Source organism: Trichomycterus rosablanca, chromosome 21 (assembly GCF_030014385.1).
Source record: "Trichomycterus rosablanca isolate fTriRos1 chromosome 21, fTriRos1.hap1, whole genome shotgun sequence".
In the NCBI taxonomy this organism is placed as follows: domain Eukaryota; kingdom Metazoa; phylum Chordata; class Actinopteri; order Siluriformes; family Trichomycteridae; genus Trichomycterus; species Trichomycterus rosablanca.
The window spans coordinates 13,358,772-13,370,564 of record NC_086008.1 but is presented as its reverse complement, the minus strand read 5'-3'; the positions used below and the strand labels follow the sequence as shown (position 1 = coordinate 13,370,564).

The 11,793-nt window shown below is 40.9% G+C and overlaps 1 protein-coding gene across 1 annotated transcript in view; it reads right to left on the bottom strand.

Annotated features, from left to right (window-relative positions):
* Positions 1-11,793, bottom strand: part of poc5 (POC5 centriolar protein homolog (Chlamydomonas)) — a 13,614-nt gene extending 1,821 nt beyond the window's left edge. The window contains exons 1-12 of the mRNA XM_063017626.1: positions 11,708-11,793; positions 9,699-9,782; positions 8,508-8,655; positions 8,214-8,318; positions 7,966-8,129; positions 6,230-6,406; positions 5,339-5,443; positions 3,323-3,502; positions 3,036-3,201; positions 1,248-1,399; positions 343-459; positions 18-197 (exon numbers count right to left, since the gene is read on the bottom strand). Of these exons, the coding sequence (XP_062873696.1) occupies positions 18-197; positions 343-459; positions 1,248-1,399; positions 3,036-3,201; positions 3,323-3,502; positions 5,339-5,443; positions 6,230-6,406; positions 7,966-8,129; positions 8,214-8,318; positions 8,508-8,655; positions 9,699-9,782 (1,578 nt within the window). The 5' untranslated portion in view covers positions 11,708-11,793. The remainder of the gene's footprint in view (positions 1-17; positions 198-342; positions 460-1,247; positions 1,400-3,035; positions 3,202-3,322; positions 3,503-5,338; positions 5,444-6,229; positions 6,407-7,965; positions 8,130-8,213; positions 8,319-8,507; positions 8,656-9,698; positions 9,783-11,707) is intronic.

Here is an 11,793-nt window from a genome sequence, read left to right as displayed (position 1 = left end):
TTAGCTTTTACTGATACCTGAGTGACAGGGTGATGTCTTTCCACAATAACAGAGCTCATAGGTGGCGCTACACCCATGACGTTCAGATTGCTGGTGTTACGGCCTGTCCGGGCTACTTCTGAACGTCCTGTTATACGTGCAGTTACAGTCTTGGTAGCTTTCTGCTGACCCGCAGTTACCGTCCGTGCACCCGTCTGCTGGAATTAACGTAAAACCAAATACCAGTTACATTACGTTACATTACATTAGTGCTTAAATTAATCATTGTATGTTGTGATGCAGTACTGACTGATAACTAAGTGTGAATACGATGTGCATGCTTATTCACAGTGATGTTTTTACCTGTCTAAGGGATGTGCTGTACCCGGGTGCTAAATCAGTGTTCACTGTTGTAGTAGGAGCTAGTGGGTCTGACCGGCTCCCTGCTGTACTGTAGCCAGCCTGAAAGGTTAACTGATCCTGCAACAAAAGGACACAATACAGAACAAAAAAGCTTTGGGTGACTGGGACAAGAAAAAAACTTCCCAAATATATGAAGATTATTTTGTATTTTGATGTTGGTAACTACTTTTTTTGTTTGACATCTTTATATTTAAAATATAATAACCAAGTTGTGCTAAGAAATGTCATCAGTTAAATTTCAGAACACATTTTATATTTATACATAAACACACATGTGTAATTGGCTTGGTGAGTCTTTATTCAGGCAGCATCCCAAATCAAATTAGTTGGCATATAATAAAATGAATGATTTTATTTGTAATGTTACTGATTTTTCACTATTAAGTATCCTATCTATTGTTTTAAATGCTTATTGTGAAAGGGAAACTATAAAAATCCAGCAGAATTTTAATAACATTGTAACATTATACACAGGAGCTCATATTATATTATTATATTCATATTAATCTTTTACTAATAAAAATGCCAGAATTAAGCAAAGGGTGGGTACTTGGTGTAGATCGAAATGTTTATAAATATGGACACTTTAATTGTGTTGAAACTGTTCCTAACCAATAGAATAATCAGATCTAAATGAAAGTATTTTCAATCAAGACAAACTTGATCCAAAAGAGGATGATTGTATTTGTCTGCTTGTCCATAAACTTTTTTTTGTCCAAAATGACTACACTTAAGCTACACTAAACACTGTTTTGCTTCAATGTGAAGAGTTTCAACTGAATTAATACCATGTTTCTATGCAAATGTCACCAGTAATGAATTCCCACATAGTATTTGTATCTTACTGCTTCTGTGTGTTCTTTGTCGCTGTAAGAGTGGGTGGGCTGAACAGGAGACTCCATGCTGATTGGGCTAAGGCGTGCAGAGGAGGCAGTTCTGAGTGGACGATTGGTCATTGAGCTAGTGCTGGGTTGTTCGCCCAAGAGTGGAGATTCCGCTAAGACAAGAGCAGGTTTACTGGTTTATTTCTTTACAGTTAGTAATGTGTATTAGTTAGACACTTCATTGTTTAGTCAGACATTTAAAACACCTTTGGGAATTTTATTCAAAAAGTTGCCCCAAAAAACTTTATTTTTCTGAATTGAATAACAAATTGCTTAGTTCTAGTGAGCACATACACTGATCAGCCATAACATTAAAACCACCTCTATGTTTCTACACTCACTGTCCATTTTATCAGCTCCACTTACCATATAGAAGCACTTTGTAGTTCTACATTTACTGAGTGTAGTCCATCTCACACACACACACACACACACACACATTCACTTATAGGGCAATTCAGTGTCTCAAATTAACCTGACTGCATGTTTTTGGACTGTGGGAGGAAACCGGAGCTCCTGGTGAAAACCCACACAGACACGGGGAGAGCATGCAAACTCCACACAGAAAGGACCCGTACCTCTCCACCTGGAAATCAAACCCAGGACTTTCTTGCTGTGAGGTGAGTGCTACCCCCTGAGCCACAGTGCCACCCACTGTGGTTTATAAGATGTAACGTAAAGCCTCCACAAGGGGGCTTTAGTGCTGGAGCCTATCCCAGCTTTTCAATGGGCGCAAGGCACACAGTAACACCCTGGATGGGACGCCAGTCCATCGCAGGGCAGACACAGACATATATACACACACACACACCCATACACCCATTCACTTTCAGTGATTCAATTCAGTGTCTCCAATTAACCTGACCTTCTTGCTGTGAGGCGACAGTGCAACCCCCTGAGCCAAAGTGCCGCCCACTGTGGTTTATAAGACGTAACGTAAAGCCTCTACAAGGGGGCTTTTGTGTACAAGTTCATTAAAGCAATAAGCCACGAGAGGCCGTGTGTTACTGCTATGATTTTAGCACAGGGATGACCTAAAACTTCTTTCCCCGTGCTAAAATCATAGCAGTAACGCACGGCCTCTCGTGGCTTATTGCTTTTATAAAACGGCGGTCAACATAAAATACAATAAATACAACGTTTAATCATAAATGTATTTATTGTGTATAAACTTACAATAAAGCATTCTTCTGCGACGCAAGGTAGTTCGATTAACAGTGTTGCTAGGCAACATGAGGGCGAAAATAACTAACTTTTTCTTTTCAGTGGCGTATTAATATGGAATGGTGTGAGGTGGTCATAGGTGTGCGTTTACAACGGCTTCGAACGCGGCTCAGCCAATCAGATTTTAGGACCGGAACTATCCGTTTTATAATTTGTATTTAAGTGCTTGTTAAAATTAGTTTATTTAATTATTATTATTTTTCTCAGCAACCCATATTTAAAAAAAACCCTGCTCTGTGGTGCACAGAGAGATTAAATGTACAAGCATAAGATTATGATTCTATTATGCAATGATTTACTTTTTATTTTCTTAGTTTACTTACTTAGTATTGTCATCTTATAATTAAGCCAAAATGACTAATTTGAAAGCTTATGTTACCCAACAAATTGCAAATTATTGTAAACATAATGGAAAATATAACAGTTTCTGTGTATAAGTGGAGACTGGGATACACTTAATGAGCCACCAGGGCTGAGCTTAGTATGCTAATGCAGTGTGGTGTGCATGAATGAGGGCTTGAATACCTCGTTCCTGTCTGCCTGTATCTCCGGTGTTAAAAATGCTGAGAGCCTCGATGTTAAGAGCACAGACACCACGCATGAATGCTTTTTTCATAGAGTCTTCATAGTGTTCTCTCTCTGTATGCAGTCTCTGGATTTCTGTCTGAGCTTTCTGCAGGGCCTCCACATGCTAACACACAGTAACACAGTCATGTTTTAATACATATTTTCTTTTATTAAGAAACCACCATGCCAAAAACTAGCATACAGTAAACACCAAATGTGAATACAATACAATACAATACTCTTACCTCAGCCAGTTTAGATTCATAGTCTGCAGAGAGCTGCATGCAGACCTCCTCAGCACGAGCACGGCATGCCCGCTCTGCCTTCTCCTTCCAACCTCTCTGGATAAGTGAGTGCCAGGCAGCCCACACCCTCTTTTTAAGCTGTAGCTGGTAGTGCTGCTCTGCCAACCTGCTTGCCTGCACCTGGTGCCCAAATAGAAAACGACACAGGCACACAGGGTAAATTACGGGGTAACGGAAGGTAAGCATGTTTATGACTCATTTTATCTCCAGTCTTTATACCATCTAGTATAAACAAATCTGGATAACTAAACCTGGAGAAAAGGTTTTTATTGGACAAAATTGGGTTGTTAAATGTGATCTGAATGTGTGCTAATTTTATACCCGGTAGAACTCTAGCATTTAGCTAATTTTGAATAATTTATTAAGCAATTTCAGCTGCGCTCAGGTGGCGCAGTGGTAAAACACGCTAGCACACCAGAGCTGGGATTTTGAATACATCGTATCGAATCTTAGCTCTGCCACCTGGCTATATGAACAATGATTGGCTTGTTGTTCGTACAGGGTGGGAAGCTGGATACAACTGATGCAATTACGATCTCTGCTGGCTGGTTGATGGCACCTGCACAGAGTCAAGGGATAATGTGATCAAGTTGTGGCTCTCTGTACACAAAGCTGATCCACATATGACCTTGCCTCGTCCAGGTGAAAAGAAGCAGTTGGGGCGTGTGTCAGTCTCGCTCTCCTCAGTCAGGAGTGGGAATCCGCATCAGTAGAGAGGACGTGTAATGCAATCGGGGTAATTGGATACGACTAGATTGGGAGGAAAATTGGGGACAATATATATATTTTGTCCCCAATACATATACTGATCAGCCATAACATTAAAACCACCTCCTTGTTTCTACACTCACTGTGTAAATTTTATTAGCTCCACTTACCATATAGAAGCACTTTGTAGTTATACAATTACTGACTGTAGTCCATCTGTTTCTCTGCATGCTTTTTTAGCCTGCTTTCATGCTGTTCTTCAATGGTCAGAAACCTCACAGGACCACCACAGAGCAGGTATTATTTGGGTGGTGGATCATTCTCAGCACTGCAGTGACACTGACATGGTGGTGGTGTGTTAGTGTGTGTTGTGCTGGTATGAGTGGATAAGACACAGCAGCGCTGCTGGAGTTTTAAAATACCTTGTCCACTCACTGTCCACTTTATTAGACACCCCTACCACCTTGTCAGTCAGAGACGATCGCTCATCTATTGCTGCTGTTTGAGTTGGTCATCTTTTAGACCTTTATCAGTGGTCACAGGAGGCTGCCGGCTGGTTATTTTTGGTTGGTGGACTATTCTTAGTCCAGCAGTGACAATGAGGTGTTAAAAAAACTCCATCAGCATTGCTGTGTCTGATCCACTCATACCAGCACAACACACACTAACACACCACCACCATGTCGGTGTCACTGCAGTGCTGAGAATGATCCACCACCCAAATAATGGAGTCCTGACCATTAAAAAACAGCATGAAAGGGGGCTAACCGAACAAAGCATGCAGAGAAACAGATTTACCACAGTCAGTAATTGTAGAACTACAAAGTGCTTCTATATGGTAAGTGGGTGAGTGTAGAAACAAGGAGGTGGTTTTAATGTTATGGCTGATGTGTGTGTGTGTGTGTGTGTGTGTGTGTGTGTGTGTGTGTGTGTGTGTGTGTGTGTGTGTATATTGATACTTGGTATCCCTTAACTGCAACTAAATTGCATGTTTAATAAAAAGTCTTATGTGAAGTATGAGCTAGTTTGGTATCTCCTTGCTGCAGACTCGCCTCGACTCGGTTTAAAAATAGCAGAAGTCTAAAAGCAAAGGGCAAGAAGTAAACAAGCTATCAAAAAATACCAAAACCTGTCCAAACAATCCAGTTATTTATATATATATATAAAAAAGCTGCAGCAAGTAAATAAGGCTTTGTGGAAAGGTGCTGGCCCTTATTTAGAATGCTGCTTGGCTGTCAGACAGCTCACCTCCTCTCTGGCAGCACAGTGCTGAAGTCTCCACTGGGTGAAGCTCTTCATCAGCTCCAGACGCTCCCGCTGCCTGTCAACCGCCCGCGTCAGATTCACTATCACCTGCAGGGTCAGTGAATATTTTCAGTCAATTGTATTTTATTGTTTCTTTTTCTTATACATAATATTTTTATGAGCTAGCAAGTCAATTCAGACTCCTGGTGAACATTCTGTCTTCTGATTTGGTCATAAGGCTTCTTATTATTAAGTCTCGTTTATTATTAGTTCTCTAAATTGTATCCTTCCACCTTTTTGCTGGCTGTCCTCTTCCTCTTTTAACTTCAACTGTGTCTAAAATATGGAAGCTTTAGTTGGTTATCTTGGCTTTGAATGAGAGGTTAGGTTTGGTTGGATGTTCTTCCTTGTCCCACTTTTTTACTGTCCATCTTTCACATCTATTAATGTTTTAATGGATTGTGCTTGTGATTTTGATATGTCTTTTTATATTCATTTTATTAAACCTACCAAAACCTCAGCTCTGCCATCCGGCTGGGACGGACGGCTACATAAACACCGATTGGCTGTTGTTCAGGGTGGGATGAGCCGGACCAGCGTTACTCATAACTAATGCAATTAGGACCTCTGCTGGCTGATTGATGGCGCCTGTACAGAGTTGGGGAATAATGCTGATCAGGGTGTGGCTCTCTGTGCACAAGGCTGATCCACATGTGAACTTGAAAGGGACCTGTCTCAGTTGCGAAGCTCCTCAGTCAGCAGTGGAGGGTTGTATCGGTAGAGGTGAAGCGTAACGCAATCAGGGTAATTGGATACGACTAAACAACAAAATTTGCCCAGTAGGTAAATAATTCGACCTCATGGACTAGACCTATAGGGTAGACTAGCACACACCTCATCTTTTCGCTGATTGGAGAGCTGGAAGGTATTGAGCAGGTCTTTAAGGCTGTCCATCTCTGCATGAATGCCGGCTAGGTGAGCAGCATGCTTCTCCCTTTCCTTCTTCATCTCCAATCGATGCTGCTCAACGAAGGCCAGTTTCCATTTCCTGAGCTCCATCATTACATTACTCTACCAAAACAGAGATTTGAACATAGTGCATTTAAATTTTAATCAGACTGGATAGCAACACACTACAGATTGGTAAGTGGGCAGCCAAGTCCAAAGGAACTAAGGTCAGTGCAACAAGATTTTCTCATGTAATCTTTTAACTGAACATTGCCCTTGATTTGCACAGTATTCTTTTTAGTGGACTGGAGTGGTTGATATGACATTGGTGGCTGGTCAGTTTAAGAATATACAAAGGGAAATTCAGATAGTATGATCAGACAAGGAATTATAATCTGTTGGTTAAGATGATCCTAGAGGATTAATTTTATAATGCTGTGTTGCATTGTGTTATGTGCTATAAACACACAACTGGTGTAGGCAGGGAACATGTGTTTGAATTTATGGAAGTGTGGGTATCAGATAAGCTCTTTTAATCTGATGTATCATGGTTGTAGGTTTAGCCACCAGTATAAAATCCAATCAGAATTTTAAAAAGAATTAAGTTTATAGTTTAGTTTTAGTTAATTTGGTGGTGTGAAGCATTCTGCAATGCCATTTAACTTTGTGACGTGGCCTCATTTTCCTTCTAGAATTCATCCAAATGGTGAGATGTATTTCAAGATGGCTCAGTGAGTAGCACTGTCGCCTCACAGCAAGAAGGTCCTGGGTTCAATCCCCAGGTGGAGCGGTCTGGGTCCTTTCTGTGAGGAGTTTGTATGTTCTCCCCATGTCTGTGTGGGTTTCCTCTGGGAGCTCTGGTTTCCTCCCACAGTCCAAAGTCATGCAAGAGAGGTAAATACTAAGGTGTCCATGACTGTGTTTGACATTAAACTTGTAAACTGATGAATCTTGTAACTAGTGTAACCAGTAACTACCATTTGTCATGAATGTGTGTAAAACATGATGGTAAAATCCTAATAAATAAATGTATTTCAAGAACCACCAAAACACCACATCAACAGAACATTTAGGAGCAGGGGTTTCTTTCTAGCATGGTAGCCTAGCCAAACAGCTGCAAGGCTAAGCGTTTTCATACAAACTACTAAACCTAATTTCACTTGACAATGTCTTATACATGGCAGGTGCTCAGGTGGCGCAGTGTTAAAACACGCTATCAACTTGTCGGTTCGAATCTTAGCTCTGCCATCTGGCAGGCTGGGAACCTACGCGGCTTGTTGTTCAAGGACAGGGTGCCGCCAGGGCATTCCTTGTAACGCCTGATGGCGCCTGCAGAGTCGGGGAATGATGAGGATCAGGGTGTGTCTCTCCGTACACAAAGCTGATCCACATATGAACTCGCCTCGTGCAGGTGAAAAGACGCAGTCGGCTACTGAACACTGAGAGGAAGCGTAATGCAATCGGGTAATTGGACCTAGAGAGAATTAAGGGGTAAAATGCAAAAAAAAAAACATTTCTAATACATGGCAGACCTTACTGGGGGATTCTTATGGGAATTACATATGACAACTATCAGGGTCAATGCTGAATGTTTTGACATTCTCTGATCTGATCCATTGATATCCTGTAAATGCAAGGACACGGATCCATATAAACACACACAAATCAATGTTCTAATAAACCTTCAAGTTGTTGCTCCATGTGTCTAGAATGTCCTCCATCGTGTTTAGGTTCTCCTCCGAAATGAAAATCTCTGTCATCACAGGATCAGGACTGCTCCTTCCAGATCGATCTGAGCCGGTATGTGTTCTTTCTGACTCTGCTTCAGACCTGGCTGCCATCTCCCCTAAAAAACCGAGCTATATTAACTCACAGCAGCAAAAAGTACTGATGTTAAGTACTACATTATTGATCACAGTATCAGAATTACCTTCAGAAATTCGACTTGGTGGTCGAGATACTTGTAACTGTTGAGCCATGTTGGCTATAATCAGCTCATTTGGCGCTGCTGCTCGTCTCCCATGTTCACTGATGTCTGAAACAGGACACAGAAGGTATTGTCAAGTGATAAACCTAAGACGCCGAGTCTTAGTGATACTGGGAGAAAAGCACAAGTGACATAATACATATAAGTGGAACATAAGTGGATCTTCTTATTAATTATTATTTGTTACTTGTTTTAATTTAATAAAGAACACAAGTCTTCTGTTTTTAGTGTACCAACCCTGCAATGCCCCGGGCCTTGGATCATGCATCACACTGGAGTCCTGGACACCTTTTGAACGTAAGGAGCTGCTTAACAACTGTGATGGAATACTTGGCTCATATCTGGGAGTGACCACAGCATAACGAAGCAGTTCTTCATATTCATCCTAGGAGAGGAAGAAAAGTAAGAAAACTCATTAATAATAGGTGTAAATCATTGCTCCGACATTAAATTTATATAATTTTATTTTTCCTTTGTGCACACAACACAGTATTAGGTTGGTTTTCCAGTCACAGATTTTTGGAGATGCCCAAGACTACAGATGACTAGTGAGTAAGCTTTGTGCACACTCGTCGTGACTGCACATGCAGTGACTGTACTCACTCACTTTCTTAACCGTTTATCCTATTAGGGTCATGAGGGGGTACTGGAACCTATCCCAGCTTTTCAATGGGCGAGGCACACAGTAACACCCTGGATGGGGCGCCAGTCCATCACAGGGCAGACACATACACACACCCATTCACCTATAGGGCAATTCAGTGTCTCCAGTTAACCTTGACTGCATGTTTTTGGACTGTGGGAGGAAACCGGAGCTTCCAGAGGAAACCCACGCAGACATGGGGAGAACATGCAAACTCCACACAGAAAGGACCCGGACAACCTCACCTTTTTGCTGTGAGGCGACAGTGCTACCCACAGAGCCACGATACACTCATGCATGTTAAACGATCTGCAAATAATAATGGAATTTGAGCGCCTCAGTTGCAAACAGTTATGAACAAAAAAGGTGTTGAATTAAATGAACAATGATACAATATTGTTTTTAATTGGGATTGTAGTTTTAGTGTAAATTGAAAGAAACTTCAATAAGATTTGATACATGGTTAGAACATGAACACTCATGGCAGAAAATCAGCAATCAGGATGACCTGAAGGAAAGTTAAAGCTCAGAATAATAAAATGAGACTTCAGTGTGAGGAAGAGAAAAGTCATGACAACACCACAAAACCACTAACTTCACCACTGATGGAGATGGTAAAGATAGTGGACAGCTTTACTTTACTTGGATCAATTATTAACAGCAAAAGATCCATCACTTATAGAGATATGACACAGACTGGCACTTGGCAGAACAAGAATAAAGGAATATAGGAAAAGATTTTCAGGTGCAACATTTACGTCTGTTTCAGAGACAAAAATACTCACTTGGAGCTCAGAAGACACTGAGCTACCTCTGTCTGAGTCCTTTGGCAGTACTGGACTGGTGAGCACTGCTTCATCTGAAGACATCTAAGATTGTGTAAACAAAAAACAGAAAAGGTTTTTTTAGGCAATGCATTGGCATTTTGGGTTCAAAATACAAGACCAAGACAGTTGGCTACATGGAATCAAATAATTATGATTGACTTTGGAACAAGGGGGTGTGAGCGATTTTCTACAGGTGTTTTACGTTTTAATTTAATAATCAAAACTGGCTGAGTAAGAGCAAAACTATGGACAATTTTATATTTAATCAAAAATCATAGTCTGTTATAGCAGCCTTCACTCTATCGGCAAGACTTTTTTACTTAATTTTGGAATATTACTAAGAATATGACTTATATTAAGCATTAGTGAGTTTGGGTTGGTTTGTTTGTTTATTAGGATTTTAACGTCATGTTTTACACTTTAGTTACATTCCTGACAGGAACGGTAGTTATTCTTTACACAAGATTCATCAGTTCACACAAGGTTATATCGGACACGGTCATGGACAATTTTGTATCTCCAATTCACCTCACTTACAAGTCTGTGGGAGGAAACCGGAGCACCCGGAGGAAACCCACGCAGACATGGGGAGAACATGCAAACTCCACACAGTAAGGACCCGGACCGCCCCACTTGGGGATCGAACCCAGGACCTTCTTGCTGTGAGGCGACAGTGCTAGCCACTTAGCCACTGTGCCACCTGTGGGTTTGGATATTGGTTAATGATAGGCGATTTGGTTTAGTTTTATTTTGTTTGTTTATTAGGATATTAACGTCATGTTTTACTCTTTGGTTACATTCATGACAGGAACGGTAGTTACTCACTACACAAGATTCATCAGTTCACAAGGTTATATCGGACACAGTCATGGACAATTTAGTATCTCCAATTCACCTCACTTGCATGTCTTTGGACTGTTGGAGGAAACCAGAGCACCCAGAAGAAACAGACACAGGGAGAACATGCAAACTCCACTCAGTAAGATCCGGACCGCCCCACCTGGGGATCGAACCCAAGACCTTCCCAAGACCTTCTTGATTTTATTGATGATAGTGTTCTACACCACTCCAACCTGCACTTGGGCTTGCACAGGGTGATCTTAGGCTTGTGTGCGGCTGCTTGTAGAAACACAATTCCGGATCTCTTAATTGTCTTTGTGTTTTCCAAAGAGAATTTCAGAACTTGGAAAGGTGATTTAATGACAGTACCCATTTTACCGCCAGCATTTGTCTATGCATATCTGCATGCACTTGTTAGCCATAGGCATGAAAAAACTAGCTGAATCCACTTTTTAAAGGTGTCTAGATAATTTAAAAAGTAGTGCAAGAATAAACTTAACAATGTCGTGTCTATTTGCTTTATGAACTATTGTATTATCTATTTTTGTACTTTCGCATCGTAATTTCTGTCTGGTATTTAAGCATTTAAAATTAAGTACGTAGATTAATTAAGCGGTAACGACTTTGCGAATCGATTCCGCCGATTCTATAACGCTTAAATACGAGTCGACTCCCTTACCTTAGAATCGAATAGGTCTGATTGAATCAATAACGTGTGAGACACCAACGCTAATACAACGAAGCATGTTAGATGACGAGCTAAATTGTACACCCATTTTAACTCGTTGTAGTGTTAAATGATAATACAATGTTGTTTTTATCAAATGTGTGCACATTATTACAAAGTATTCCACAAACAGGATACAGTTTGACAAAGCAACCGGTTGTGAAGGTAGGCTGTGCACTAGCGTACTACATAGTATGCTAAATCTGCTCTCCCGCTCTGGTAATAGCGCGGTTCTTACACACTATTTAATAAAGTAGTATGCTTAAACAGACTTGGCTAACTGTAACCGGCTAACAAGTCTGTTAACATGCCAGCCAGCGGACTTCCTCTCTAACGACGTGGCGGATTTAAAACACGCCATGTATTAAACGTTTTGGACAGTATTAAGTAAAAGTATTACCTTACTCGTGTTGTTATATCAATTCGTTTTCCTCCACTTTCGTCTTAGCAACTCGAAAACAACAGATTTCAGTTTGGCACTTCACT